Here is a 15,648-nt window from a genome sequence, read left to right on the forward strand (position 1 = left end):
TAGTTTTCATTATTTTACTAATGTGGTAGGAAAGGTTTTAAGCACAAAAGTGCAATATACAAATATCAAATAGATAGAAATGGGTGTCTGTACTTCATACTTCTCGGCGTGACCATTAGGGAAAGGACTTCCCTATTAAGTTTTGCTTGACTTGTCCATATGACTCAGCCAGGCCATTCTCAGAAACATGATACCAGGTTAGGTAGAAGCATTGTTTATTTTATGTACAATACTTGTGTGGCAGATCCAGTCCAGGTTTTCCTGGACTCCTGTGCACACTTACACACAAACACCTAGGCAGATACAGTTGGAAGGTACAATGAACGATCTTTTATTCTTTTTCCAGACCTGAGCCTGTTCCCTCACAGGCTCAGGGAAGGCAAAACAGTCTCTTATTTTTTAATAGTATTAATTCAGTTTCATACTTCAGTCTTCATTTATCACAGGTCTCTATCCCAAACTGAGTTCCACAATATGTTCAATATATAAGATTGACTACCATAGTCCAGCAGAGACCAGTTATCCTCTTGATATTCTCATACACACTTCAGTCCTTTCTAGGGCTCCTTCTCAGCCTACAGCTAGGAAAGGTGAAAGTCTTTGTCTCCCTCAGGGACCTCTCTCTCAGGGACCTCTGGATGAATCCAGTCTGGGGCAGAAGTACTCCTCTCTGCCTGAGTCTTTCCTCTCTGACTTAGCAGGGCTGTATCACTTCTCTAATGGATCTCAGCACTGAACAGCAAAGCTCAGGGCATTCTGGGACAGGTAGTTTTCCATAATTTTTTCTGATGTCCCCTGCTGCCCAATGGCATAACTGCAGTCTTAGTGAGAGAAAATCCATTGATCTCTCATATCTTGAAACAAATAGTTATTTGAAAGCAAAGTTGTTGCTTCAAGTACATTTAGAATATCTCAGCTTTCAGATATTTTGCCTATGAAGAAAAGATAGCAATGGAACATGATTTTTCAACATAAGATCAGACCAATGGTCCATCTAGCCCAGTATCCCATCTTCACAGAAGCCAATCCAAGTCACAAGTACCTGGCAAAAACCCAAATAGGTGCAGCATTCCATGCCACTGATGCAGGACAAGCAGTGACTTCTCCCAAGTCAGCCTCAACAGCAGTATATGAACTTTTCCTCCAGGAACTTGTCCAAACTTTTTTTTTTTTTAAACAGCTACTTTAGCCACTCTTACCACATTCTCTGGCAACACATTCTAGAACTTAACTATTCTCTGAGTGAAAAAATATTTCCTCCTATTGGTTTTAAACGTATTTCCCTGTAACTTCATCGAGTGTCCCCTAGTCTTTGTAATTTTTGATGGAGTGAAAAATTGATCCACTTGTCCCAGTTCTACTCCACTCCGGATTTTGTAGACTTCCAAGCTGAAGATCCCTAACCTCTTTAGTCTTTCCTCATACAAGAGGAGTTCCATCCCCTTTACCGTTTTGGTCGCTTTTCTTTGAACCTTTTCTAGTGCTACTATATCTTTTGTGAGATAAGGAGGCCAGAACTGAATGCAGTACTCAAGGTGAGGTCGCACCATTGAGTGATACAGAGGCATTATAACATTCTTACCCCCTCTATTACAAAGGCGTGCTAACTGATTTAGCGAATGCTAAACACTAACGTGCCCATTATAGTCTAAGAATGTGTTAGCATTTGGCGCGTGCTAAATCCAATTAGAATGCGTCAAATCAGCTACCGCACCTTAGTAAAAGGACCCGCAAGTCTTGTTTACTGTCCCTTTTCTAATAATTCCTAGCATCTTGCTTGCTTTCTTGGCAGCCGCCACATATTGGGCAGAAGGTTTCAGCGTACTGTCCAAGATGACGCCCAGATCTTTTTCTTGAGTGCTGACCCCCCAAGGTGGACTCTAGTATCCAGTAAGTATGATTTGGATTATTCTTCCCAATGTTGCGGCACAGCCGTCCCCAGGTTGTTGGCAGGACATGGCTGGCACCACTAACAAGGCCAACATGCTTCCTCAAAAAGGGGGAAGACCCTGCTTAGGGGATATTATACAGTTTCTTAGCATAGCAAATAAAAACAAACTTCAGGGATTTAGATTTTATAGTTCACCAAACACATGCCTCTCATACTGGTCATTCCCAGCTGGCCCTCAGCTCCTGGGCAGGTAATGAAGCTCATAAAAGTCCAGCAAATGCTCTGCACTTCTCCAGCACAGCAGAAAGGAAAAACTTTTAAAGCAAAAGTCAGTTCACGTCCGTGGCTTCCAAATCAGGTTGCTCAGAAGCGTCCATCACTTCAATTGGTTCAGGCAAATGCTCCTGCTCTGGCAGCAAAGATTTCGCAACCTCCACCAAACCAATGTCCTCTGGCTGTGCTGCTTCCGGAGCTTCTACAAAAGAGTCTGCTCTCCTTCTTAAGTCAGGGGTAGGGAACTCCGGTCCTCGAGAGCCGTATTCCAGTCGGGTTTTCAGGATTTCCCCCAATGAATATGCAGGAGATCTATTTGCATGCACTGCTTTCAATGCATATTCAGTGGGGGAAATCCTGAAAACCCAACTGGAATACAGCTCTCGAGGACCGGAGTTCCCTACCCCTGCTCTAAGTGAAACTTCCAGTCTTTAGCCTGCCTGTGTGTGCCTGCATGGGGGAGGGCTGAAAATCAGCTCTCTTGAGCTGTTCCCCTGCTTAGCCAGCAATTTCATTCAGCTTAAAGGGGCCAGTCCCTGTTTCCTACCTCTGACTCACGGAAGAAGTCTGATTCTGGCACAGGGGCTTCAGTGCTGCACTGGTCAGCTCTGGTGGTCTCTAGGTCTGTGTGCTTAGGTGGTTAAACTGGCACAAGGCTAGTATCAGTGCTGGACTTGTGACAATGTGTATCACTTTGCATTTGTCCACTGTGACCGGGCATGAGCCTGGCCAGTAAGGGTCAGGCCGGTAATACCCAGCGCACAGACCTTCACTGAGTGTTTTTTATAGGAGCTGGTGAAGATATAGCACAATGAAAAGAATAAACAGTTCCAAAGGCACCAATGCTTCCTGAAATATATATTTCTTTATTGGCACATAGTTGCCTGCTAAAATTGTTCAAATGAAAAATATAGTTCTATCAATCAAAAATTAACAAAACACCCATGGATTAAATTATGGGCTAGAGATTCTGAGAATTGTTTCCCTAGATCAGGGGTGTCAAAGTCCCTCCTCGAGGGCTGCAATCCAGTTGGGTTTTCAGGATTTCCCCCATGAATATGCATGAGATTTATTAGCATACAATGAAAGCAGTGCATGCAAATAGATCTCATGCATATTCATTGGGGAAATCCTGAAAACCCGACTGGATTGCAGCCCTTGAGGAGGGACTTTTGACACCCCTGGATTAAATTATGAGCTAGAGATTCCGAAAATTGTTTCCATAGATCAGGGATGTCAAAGTCCCTCCTCGAGGGCCGCAATCCAGTTGGGTTTTCAGGATTTCCTCCATGAATATGCATGAGATCTATTAGCATACAATGAAAGCAGTGCATGCAAATAGATCTCATGCATATTCATTGGGGAAATCCTGAAAATCCTTCTGGATTGCGGCCCTCGAGGAGGGACTGACACCCCTGGATTGAATTATGGGCTAGAGATTCCGAAAATTGTTTCCATAGATCAGGGGTGTCAAAGTCCCTCCTCGAGGGCTGCAATCCAGTAGGATTTCCCCAATGAATATGCATGAGATCTATTAGCATACAATGAAAGCAGTGCATGCAAATAGATCTCATGCATATTCATTGGGGAAATCCTGAAAACTCGACTGGATTGCGGCCCTCGAGGAGGGACTTTTGACACTCCTGCGCTAGATCTAAAACTGTCTGCCTCTGTCCTACCAGTTTCCCTATCATCCGTGGGGGGGGGGGGTCAACAACAAAAATGGATTATGAAGCACTGTTTACACAGTCAATTTCCTTCAATACGGTAGTTTAATATCGTAACAGGTGCTGTTTTGCCTCTTCCAGCAACATTTCTTGTGCACGCTACACCCAGGTTCCAGTCCTCAGAGTCGCATCAGCAGCACATAGCTAAAGGGAGAGGAAAAGAACGACTATTCCCAGCACGCTTTGCGCGGACGCCAGCCTTACGTCCTGGGTGAGCGACGCCGGCCTTACGTCATCGGTGAGCGACGCCGGCGTTACGTCCTGGGTGAGCGACGCCGGCCTTACGTCATCGGTGAGCGACGCCGGCGTTACGTCCTGGGTGAGCGACGCCGGCGTTACGTCCTGGGTGAGCGACGCCGGCGGCCATGATGGCGCCGGAGAGCGGCGTCCTCTGAAGGCGGGAGAAGAGCGGAGATGATCCACGAGCTGCTGCTGGCGCTGAGCGGATACCCGGGCAACATCTTCACTTGGAACAAACGGAGCGGTTTGCAGGTGCTACTGGGAATGATTTGTAGAGCGCTGCCGCAAAGAAGAAGAAGAAGACAGTCCCTGCTTGGAAGAGCTTACAATCTAAACAGACAGTTCAGGGGAACGGTTAATCCGCGGGCTGGGTTGGAGGGCAGGGAAGGTTTCAGTGTGCTTTGAAACAAGGGAAGGGCCTCGGTGCGCTTTCCTTTCACAGGGGAACCGAGGAATGCTGGACCTAGGGCAAGGGTAGGCAATTCCGGTCCTCGAGAGCCGGAGCCAGGTCAGGTTTTCAGGATCTCCACGATAAATATGCATGAGATAGATTTGCATCTCAAGGAGAAAGTGCATGCAAATCCATCTCATGCATATTCATGGTGGAGATCCTGAAAACCTGACCTGGCTCCAGCTCTTCGAGGACCGGAATTGCCTACCACTGACCTAGGTGCAGGGGTTGGGAGCTGTGCCATGTACATGTGGAGAAAACAAATGCATGGGAGAGTAGCCTAATGGCTAGTACGGTGGCCTGCGAGTCGGGTGAACTGAGTCACTGAACGCTGTTGCCCCGGGTCAGTGGCGAAGTGACGGTAAATGGAGCCCCCCCCACCCCCGCCGTACTCATGCCCTCCCTTCACCCAAGCTCTTTGAATCTTTGGCAGCGCAGGCAGCTTTTCTGGCCTGATGTTCGCGCTGCTGTTGGCTTTCCCTCTGGGCGCGAGCAGCAGGCCAAAGAAGTTGCTCGCACTGGCGAAGATTTAAAGAGGTGCGGGGGAGGGCGTGGCATGGGGCAGAGAGGTGCTGGCACCCCACCAAGACGGTGCCCAGGGGTGATTCGCACCCCTTACTATGTCATTGCCCCAGGTACAAAATAAGTACCTATACAGCAGGTGTCTCAAAGTCCCTCTTTGAGGGCCACAATCCAGTCATTTTCAGGATTTCCCCAATGAATATGCATGAGATCTATTTGCATGCACTGCTTTCAATGCATATTCATTGGAGAAATCCTGAAAACCCGACTGGATTCCGGCCCTTGAGGAGGGACTTAGAGATCCCTGCTATACAATATAATCTTGTTATAATGGACTTCAGGGGACCTGGCAAAACAGTCCAGATTTGCATTTTTTTTACAACTTGCAACCACGTTCAATCAATGAACAACAGTCGCTGCACAACCATATCAGCAACATCAAGAACAAAACTCAGCAAAACATTGGTATGGCACAAAATGATTGCAAAACCAGAATCCTAAAAGATATTCTAAAGCAGTGGTTCTCTACCCTATCCTGGTGGACCACCAGGCCAATCGGGTTTTCAGGATAGACCTAATGAATATGCATGGAGCAGATTTGCATGCCTGCCACTTCCATTTTATGCAAATCTCTCTCATGCATATTTATTAGGGCTAGCCTGAAAACCCGATTGGTCTGGTGGTCCTCCAGGACAGGGTTGGGAACAACTGTTCTAAAGCATTATATCCTACTGTAGTGGAAAGAAAAATAATCTGTCATTTTCTTCTGGGCTGCATTTTGATACTGTACCACCGGCACGCCACGCGCCTTGTAGGCGGAGCCTGCATGTCTGTTATAGCCGAATAAAACTACAGCTAAAAGCGGCTCTGGGGACCAAATTGTTTGTCCGCTATATGCGGTGTTTTTCTGCATGTTTGTAAAGGCACACGGCCGGGACCAGCGGACCTCGACGCTATAGACGATATTCCATTATAAGTGAGTCCGTTATAAGTGAGATTATACTGTATATGTTTCATTTTACAGATTTTGACTTTACCTCTCTTATTCTATTTATGTTCATATTTGGTCATTTTACTACTGTTATGCTATTCACAAAATTGTAAGTCTTATGTTGAATTATACCTGCTGTGCACTGCCTTGGCCGAATCTCTTCATAAAGGTGGTTAATAAATCCCAATAAATAAATAAACTGCTTTGATTGTCACCACAAAGGTGCTATATCAAATCTCACCCCCAATCCTTTTCCCCATCATGACTCTTTGGGCAGTAGTATTGGCTGGTACTGTGTTTCCCCGAAAATAAGCCCTATCATGATTTTCCGGGTAGGTTTTAATATAAGCCCTACCCCCAAAATAAGCCCTAACTGAAGCGCTGGATTTTCCAGCAGCAGCGCTTTCCCCCACCCCCGCTGACCCTTCCAGCTCTCCCTCCCATGCGAACCCCACCGACCGCGAGACCGTCATACATTCTTCCAAATGGCAGCGTCGTCGGCAATCTAAACACGCTGCTTCGTGGCCTCCCGCCGTGGCATTCTGTGTGCTGCGTTGCTGATGACATCATCTACCACCCTTTCTATAAATAAGTATTTCCTTAGCTTACTCCTAAGATTACTCCTCTTAACTTCATCCTTTGCCCTCTTATTCCAGAGCTTCCTTTCAAATGAAAGAGACTCACCTCATGTGCATTTATACCACATAGGTACCTCTGTCATATCTCCACTCTCCCGCCTTTCCTCCAAAGCAGAGAGAGGGGAGATAAGACAGAAATGTTTAAATATCTACGTGATGCATGTGGAAAAGAGGAACCCGAACTATAGCTACGTGATGCAAGTTTCTGTGTTAAGTCACTGCCCAGGAAAAGGATCTAGGTGTCATTGTTGAGGATATGTCAAAAACCCTCTCCTCAATGTGCAGTGGCGGCTAAGAAAACAAATAGCATGTTAGGAATGATCAGGAAAGGAATGGAAAACAAAGATGAAAATGTTTTAATGCCCTTGTATCGCTCTATGGTACGGCTGCACCTTAAATACTGTGTGCAATTCTGGTCATCGTATCAAAAGATACTCATCGACTTACGACCTATGTGACTTGCGACGGTTCGACTTTACGACGCGATTCCCCAGTCCATACTAACTCAGTACTGTACTAACTACTTTTTACCCCTCCCCGCGTACCTTTTCCCTGGTGATCCAGCGGTGTATCCTGCCTGAGCCCCTCCTGCTGATGTCAGCCGTCAAGCCAGCAGCGCACCCGGGCCGGCACACGCAGGAGCAAGCTTTAGGACTCCCGCCTCGCTTCACTGAAACACTGCCGCCAGTTCTCACGGGACTTGTGGTTCTCGCGGCAGTGTTTCAGGGGGCGGGGCGGGAGTTCTAAAAGCTCACTCCTGCGCGTGCCGGCCCAGGTGCGCTGATGGCTGACATCGGCAGGAGGGGCTCAGGCAGGATACACCGCTGGACCATCAGGGAAAAGGTACGTGGGGAGGGGTAAAAAGTAGTTAATACAGTATTGTATTAACAAAGGCCGACTTATGACCGAATCAACTTACAACCTATCAGTCGGAACCGATTGCGGTCGTAAGTCGATGACTACCTGTAGTGGAATTAGAAAAGGTATAGAGAAGGGTAACAAAAATGATAAAAGGGTCTTCAATACAGTATTCCCCCGATATTCACGGGGGTTCTGTTCCAGGAACCCCCGCAAATATCGAAAAACCGCAAATAGGTTTTTCATCCGGGGAGGCAGGAGAGGGCAGCTGGAGTGCCGGCGAGTGAAAGGAATCACTCGCAGTGTGCTCCGACTGCCTCTTCCTGTACTAAAGTCAGGCTACACCAATCAGAAGCTGCTTTGACACGCAGCTCCTGATTGGTGTAGCCAGACTTTAGTACAGGAGAGGTGGTCGGAGCATACTGTGAATGAGTGAAACTGCAAATTCATGGGGGAACACTATATAAGGAAAGGCTAACTCTCTTCCTGCTCATTTTCTTCTCTTTCTCAATTTGATCTTAATATTGTACAAAGTTCTCATCACTATTTTCCAGGCACCTTAGATTGTGATCCCTATCTGGGACAGATAAGGAGATTCTGTGTGCCATACTTCCACATGGTTTAACAAATTTCTTTGTCGTTTATATATAGTGCCTTGGAGTGCTTATCATGCAACACTTGTCTCTGAAGGCTCTTTCCCCAAGTGTGGTCACCATAAAGCCACTTATATGTTTTGGATCTGTCCTTGGGTGCGTCAGTTTTGGTCTGTAATTTTTTCTAGAGTTGGTAGCATGTGGAACACTAGATAGCATTGTAACAGTTATAGCTTATTTTGGCCTGCAACATCTTATTCCCAGACTTAAAGGTCTTCCGAAACGAGCCATGCTTTCAGGCTTGAAGGACATCCTTTGTCTTTGGATAGGACCGCTACGTCCCACTTATAGCCAATGGTGTTCCAATATGCTCCATCTCTTAATTATGGAAAGCATGTCTCTCTCTGAATGGGACACCAGGAAGGGATGAGAGTTACTCAAGCTTTGGCAGCCCTTTTTAAATACGTTATCTCCTACAGCATGAAGTTGTGTTTTGATTGATTGGAATTGATTTAAGATTTTATTTTGTTTTGCAGTTCTGGGAGAGGGGAGGGAAGATGGGAAGATGAAAAAAGGGGGTTTGATTACATTTTGGTATTGTATTGTTACAATGTTTGTATGGTTACAATGTTTGTATTTACATTTGAAAAACTAATAAACATGATTAAATTAATTTATCCTTTTATTCTTTTGTACACCGCCTTGAACCGAAAGGCATTTGCACGGTATATAAATAAAGAGTTATGTTATGGCTCAAGGGTGATATGATAGAGGTCTAAAAATACTGACTGGAGTGGAAAGGGTAGATATAAATTGCTTGTTTACTCTTTCCAAAAATACTAGGACTAGAGGGCAGGTGATGAAGCTACTAAGTAGTAGATTTAAAACAAGCCAGAGAAAATATTTCTTCACACAACGTGTAATTAAACTCTGGAATTCATTGCCGGAGAATGTGGTGAACTCAGCTTAGCGGGGTTTAAAAAAGGTTGGATTATATTCCTAAAAGGGAAATAGGCCATTATTGAGATGGGTTGTGGAAATCCACTGCTTATTCTTAAGATAAAGTGCATAAAATCTGTTTTATTACTTGAGATCTAGCTAGGTACTTGTGACCTGGGTTGGCCACTGTTGAAAACAGGATGCTGGGCTTGATGGACCTTCGGTCTGTCCCAGGATGGCAATTCTTATGTTTATATATATATATAAAATAAAACCCTAAGCGCGCATGCGCACTCCCACTTGCGTGTTCCGTGATCAGTAGGTCCCTGGCAGGTAGGAGTGCGCATGCGCGCCTAGGGTTCTGTTTTCCAGTAAGCCAGTTAGTCGTCGTTACCCCCCCGCCGCACCCGAACCCCCGTTGACCCTTTCACCGCGAGACAACCACAAACCTCCAGCAGCATCCGCAGCACTCCAAACACGCTGCCTCGTGGCCCTCCACTGCCCCGATTTCCGCTGCCGCGTCCATGATATCATCAGAGACGCAGCAGAGGAAATCAGGGCAGCCGAAGGCCGCGAAGCAACGCGCCCAGAGCGCTGCGGACGCTGCCAGAGCTGAGAAGCCCGTTGGTCGACTCAAAATGGGAGGGTCAGTGGGGTCGGCTGCACGGCGGCGGTAGTGGCAGGGGGAGGGAAGATGGAAACATGCTTCTCAAGGGTTATACTGTAAAGGGTGATGGGAGGGAGGCAGGCTGGCTGGCTTCGGAGGGTGGGGGTGGGACTAAGTCTGGAAGGCAGTTAGGGAGACATAGGAAGGAGGCACTGGGGGCACTAAGGACATAGGAAAGGGCACTGAGGGAACTAAGGACACAGGACAGGGGCACTAAGGACACGGAGGAGACACTGGGGGCACTAAGGACACAGGAAAGAGACAATGGGGCAGTAAGGTCAGGACGGAGGCACTGGGGGCAATAAGGACATGGGAAGGAGGCACTGGGCAATAAGGACGTGGGAAGGAGGCACTGGGGGCAATAAGGACGTGGGAAGGAGGCACTGGGGGCACTAAGGACATGGGAAGGGGTACTAAGGACATGGGAAGGAGGCACTAAGGACATGGGAAGGAGGCCACGGAGAGACAGGCAAGCATGGTGCAACAAAGAAATACAAGCAGGCAGGGGGCCATGGAGACAGACAGAAAGAAAGACAGACAGGGGTCAGAGAGAGACACAGAAAGAATGACAGACAGTGTCCAAGAAGAGAGACAAAGAAAAAAAAAATCAGACAGACATCTACTCTAGCACCCGTTAATGTAATGGGCTTAAACACTAGTGTGTGTGTGTATGTATATATATACATATTGAGAACTTTAGGTGTGGTCTCCAGAATTGTACACAATATTCTAAATGAGGTCTTACCAGAGACTTATAAGGGGCATCGATGCCTCCTTTTTTCTACTGGTGATATCTCTCCTTATACACCTTAGTATCCTTCTAGATTTTTGCCGTCACCTTTTCAACCTGTTTGGCCGCCTTTAAATCATCACATACTATCACACCCAAGTCCTGTTCCTCTTTTGTGCACAAAAGTTTTTCATCCCCTAAACTGTACTGTCCCTCGTTTTTTTGCAGCCCAAATGCATGACCTTGCTTTTCTTAGCATTAACTATTAACTGCCAAATTTCAGACCATTCTTTAAGCTTCGCTAGGTTCTTCCTCATGTTATTCACACCATCAAGGTTATGTATTCTGTTGCAGATTTTGGTATTATCCATAAAGAGGCAAATCTTACCTGACAGCCCTTCAGCAATATCGCTTATAAAAATGTTAAAAAGAACAGGTCCAAGAACAGAACCTCAAGGCATACCACTGGTAACATCCCTTTCTTCAGAGTGAACTCCATTGACCACTACCATCTGTCTCCTACTCAACCATTTCCTGACCTATTCCATCACTTTTGGGCCCATCCCGAAGGCACTAAGTTTATTTATTAGATGACTGTGTGAAAAAGGCTTTGCTAAAATCTAAATACACCACATCTATGGTATAGCGGTATATAAGAAATAAAATTATTATTATTATCTACTGCTGTCCCTCTATTTAATTCTCTGGTCACCCAGTCAAAGAAATTGATTGGATTTGTCTGACAAGACCTACCTCTAGTGAACCCATGTTGCCTCTGGTCCTGTAATTCACCGGATTCCAGAATCGTCACTATTCACTGTATCATTTATATATAGCTTTATATTAACCAAACCACAACTATTCAGTCCTTTATTTCTGTTGGCAGTTCAGAAGAACGGGACGTCAAAGCTAGGACGTTTTGCCTTCCCAACCCAGAATGAAAAGCAGTTTTTGTCATCACCAACCTTGATCTCACCTCCTGTTAACTTAAGAAACCGAATATGCAGTTGACAAAAATTCACTGCTGATGCCATAGTCAAATACCTCTTGGAGGCCCTGTTTCAAGATTTGGTGTTTGAGCATGAAAGGAATATAGGTTTTGAAAACTAGTCCTATGTGGATTATCTTGTTGGAATTGTCTTTTCTCCGGTGTTTAAAATGTGCTTGCTTATTATATAATGGAGCTTGTGAAAGAGGTAATTTCGATGATTTGTTTTGACTATGTCTATGGGTTCAGGGTCCAAGAGATTTTAAACATCAGGTAACAGATCAGATTCTGTAGTCATACCTTTTAACTAACTGCGATTCTTATGTTCGCAGGTGTCGCAGGAGCTGCCTTTTCTTCACCCCAGTGAGATCAGTGTGCTGAATCGTGTTTGCAGGCTTGGTACAGACTACATCCGCTTCACAGAGTTCATTGAGCTATATACTGGCCATGTACAGCAACAGGTGGGCCAGCAACCGACTTACTGCAGGGATCCCAATATATTTTTTTAAAGAAATATTTATATACTCTCTACTTGGCATCGCAAAATGCCAATCAAGATGGTGTACAATTATACAACATTAAAAGCCCCACTTAACATAAGTTCAAGGAAACAGCAGTGCTAATGCGTGTCCTTTAGCGAGATGCTGGCAGCTGCTATGGGGATGTAGAAATGTACGGACAGAGAGCAAGTGAAGCTACAGGTCAAGAAGGAAATATTTATACTGACGTGTCTCTTCTGTTACTGTCTCTGAAAACCAAGGATCAGCTTTATCGGCAAAGCTATTTAACATCTGTATGGTCTCATTGGGGAAGACTTTAAAGAGATGGGTGTGCAATACAGAATATATGCCGATGATATTCTGTTCTTCCCAATAAAAGCCATCCTTAATTTAGATTCTTGCAAAAGTATATGGAAATGATCAGAAGTTGGATGAATGAACATGATTTGAAATTAAACATTAACAAAATGGAGGTAATGGTGAAAGGCCAAAGAGATTATTTTGAGTTGAAAATGTGGTTGTTATGGGGGGAAAAAACTGCCAGTAAAAAAGGAGATGACTGTCCTGAGAGTGTGCTTAGATAGTTGTTTGACAATGGAAAACCAAATATTAAAAATAATCAGGATGAGATACATGCAACTTTAAATGCTTTATAGATTGAAGCCAATGTTATCAACCCACGATTTCCGTACTGTGGTACAGTAGGGTGGGTTATTGTAATTCACTGTACCTAGGAGTTATGAAAGGTAAGTTGAGGGCTTTGCAAATGCTTATGAACTCCACTGCAAGATTAATCACAGGGGTTCCTAGGAGTACCCTGTGTTGAAGAAACTACACTGGTCACTTATACAACAAAGAATGCAGTTTAAGAATGTTGACGATTATACATCAGACATTATATCATGCATCCCGAAAGATCTTACAAGAATTTGTCCAGATCTATAAACCGAGAAGAGAGCTTAGAGACGTAAATGGGATGAAATTAAGTTTGGAGGGTAGAATGTCAACTATGCATTCTAGGATCAGAGCATAGAACTACGGAATGCCTTGCCTGGTATCCTGCGGTTGTGTGTGGGGAGGATGAATTTGCCAATGCCTTCTTATGCTAAGGGATATTTCAGTTGATAATCGCCTTTTAGAATTTTCCTGACAGCAATGTATGATTTAAAGCTTGCTTGTATTTCTGAACTGATTGAATTTGCGCTCTGTCCCTGTTTATAACAGGGACGATTAATGATGCTGTTTAGACATGTCCATGTTATATGTGATAATCGGAGGGAACCAAGATTTTATGTATGTGGTATGGAAACCGCAATTATGTTCCCTGCCAGCCGTTCAACAGGTATAGTACCGGTACTGTTTATAGAGAGTGCCTGAGCCCATATCGGGGGAAGGGGGGGCGGGCAATGTCCCCAAGACCCCCAGTAACTATGCAGGCCAAATGATTTGACCTTTTGGACCTTGTTTCTAAGACACCATTAAATGTAAGCCATACCTACTTTCCACAGACATTAAAACCAGCAAAAAAGTGTGTCTTAGAATCAAGGAAATAGAGTATTAAAGCAGTCTGGGGCCACCTTGAAATTCTGCAGGAGGTTTGATGAGGAATCCGATTTCTATGGGGACAGTTTTTATTCTTTGTTGTGTTTATTCTTTTTTTCTGCTATGAGCTGTATCCTGGGTTAATCTACATGATTTTGCTTTTCAGGATCACCACCCATCCCAGCAGGGTCAGTGTGGGCTACATGGGATTTATCTTCGGGCCTTTTGCACAGGCCTTGATTCCATGCTGCAGCCATACCGTCAGGCTCTACTTGACCTAGAGCAAGAGGTAAGAGAATAATGTCTAGATAGTGTTTTATGAGAGCTTAGGTAGATCCTGCTGTCTGAGATGGTTCATTTTTTCTTTTCTCTTGATTGCAGCGTTCTGTTGCATTTGCTTATTGGTTGGAATGGATTGGATTTATTACACATAATCCTCCATATTCGCAGGTTCAAAACTCGCGACTTCAGTTATTCAAGGTTTTTGTCTGGGTGATCTGCCCCCACCTCCCGGACCTCTCCACTTGCTTTTTAAAACCTGGTGGTCTAGCGGTGAAGCAGGGCAGGAGCGATCTTCCTATGCTCCTGCCCTGGGCAGAACTGGGAACAAAAATGGCTGCCATGAGTTCCCATGGTCCTGCGGGAACTCAAGGCAGCCATTTTTGTTCCCGGCTCTGCACGGGGCAGGCGCGTAGGAAGACTGTTCCTGCCCCGCTTCACCGCTAGACTACTAGGCTTTAAAAGGTAAGCACAGCGGGCAGGTCCAGGAGGCAGGGGTAGGTCTGAGTCGGCCCTAAAGTTATTTGCGATTTTTCCGTATTCGCAGGCCAGCTCTGCCCCTAACACCCAAGAATATGGAGGGAGACGTGTAATTTTATATACTACATATATAGCAGTGTCAAAGCAGTTTACAATTTCAATACAGTATTACAAGTAAACAATACCATTCAGTGAAATTCTGTAACAAATCAATTAAAATGTTGTTGAAGTCCTGTAAAGTTTATGAAAAACAAGATACAAAGAAGCGTTGTGCAGTTCCACAGAGACGGTCTAACATATGGAAACGCTCTTTTTCTTTATGCAATTTTACAAATTAAAAACAAGTAAATCTACTTGAATACAGATTAGAAATGTAATACATAAAGAAGAAAAAAATAGGTCGATTATTCTCGACCAATCACATTAGGAAATAAATATTCATTATTTAGTCCACCATATGATCCAAGAGCAAAGAAAAGAAATAAGAAGAAAAAATGATATCATTAGGATGGAATTAAAGAAAGACCATCCTCAGCACGTAGTTAGTTAAACTGGGGGTACAACTTTTGAGCCAATAGTTGCTCCCCCCTCCCCCCTCTTCTTTAGCCACAATAAACTCCAACAATTGTTTTGGATCCAAAAAAAGAAAAATTTTCCCCTCAAGTGAGACGCAACATTTAGCAGGAAATTTCAAAATGAAGGATGCACCCAATGCCCAAACTCTTGGGGGCTCATAATCAAAAACGAAAGACGTCCAAAAAACCGCTCAAACCGAGGTTTGGACGTTTTACCTCGCCAGTCGTCCAAGTAGCGATCATCGAAAGCCGCTCAACAGTACTTCCAACGCCGCAATACGACCAACGTAAGTTGTACGAAATGGAGGTGTTCCGAGGGCGGGTTTATGGCGTAAACGTACAAATACGATAGCCAAAATGAAATTAGTTTGCTCTGTGCGTTCTAAGTGGCACATACACTTAGGCCTACCTGGTATATGTCTAAGCTGGTCCTGATTGTGTGCTATCTTCTGTCTGTACAGGTAATGGAAGAGAGTTTGTGTCCCCCTCCTTTGGCCATCTCTACCTGACCTTCCCTACTTCTTTTTTTTACACCCATTTGTCTCCCTATGTTTCACAGATCTCTACAACAGCCTCTTTCCCATCTCACCTACCTCCTATCAGCATCTCCAGCTCTTTATCTTCCATCCATTTCATCTTACTCATTCACTGTGCTCTGTGTATCCTGTGGCAGGATATGCACAGGAGTGAGTGATCAGTTTCCCACCTGCCTTGATCCCTGGTGGGGGAAGAGGGAGTCGGGTGACTGCCTGCCTGGGGCCTAT

At 44.9% G+C, this 15,648-nt stretch overlaps 1 protein-coding gene across 1 annotated transcript in view; it reads left to right on the forward strand.

Moving 5' to 3' along the window:
• Positions 1 to 4,218: 4,218 nt before the first annotated feature.
• The window catches only part of TUBGCP4 (tubulin gamma complex associated protein 4), a 59,543-nt gene continuing 48,113 nt past the window's right edge, over positions 4,219 to 15,648 (forward strand). The window contains exons 1-3 of the mRNA XM_033920194.1: positions 4,219 to 4,383; positions 11,841 to 11,969; positions 13,717 to 13,839. Of these exons, the coding sequence (XP_033776085.1) occupies positions 4,306 to 4,383; positions 11,841 to 11,969; positions 13,717 to 13,839 (330 nt within the window). The 5' untranslated portion in view covers positions 4,219 to 4,305. The remainder of the gene's footprint in view (positions 4,384 to 11,840; positions 11,970 to 13,716; positions 13,840 to 15,648) is intronic.

Source organism: Geotrypetes seraphini, chromosome 14 (assembly GCF_902459505.1).
Source record: "Geotrypetes seraphini chromosome 14, aGeoSer1.1, whole genome shotgun sequence".
In the NCBI taxonomy this organism is placed as follows: domain Eukaryota; kingdom Metazoa; phylum Chordata; class Amphibia; order Gymnophiona; family Dermophiidae; genus Geotrypetes; species Geotrypetes seraphini.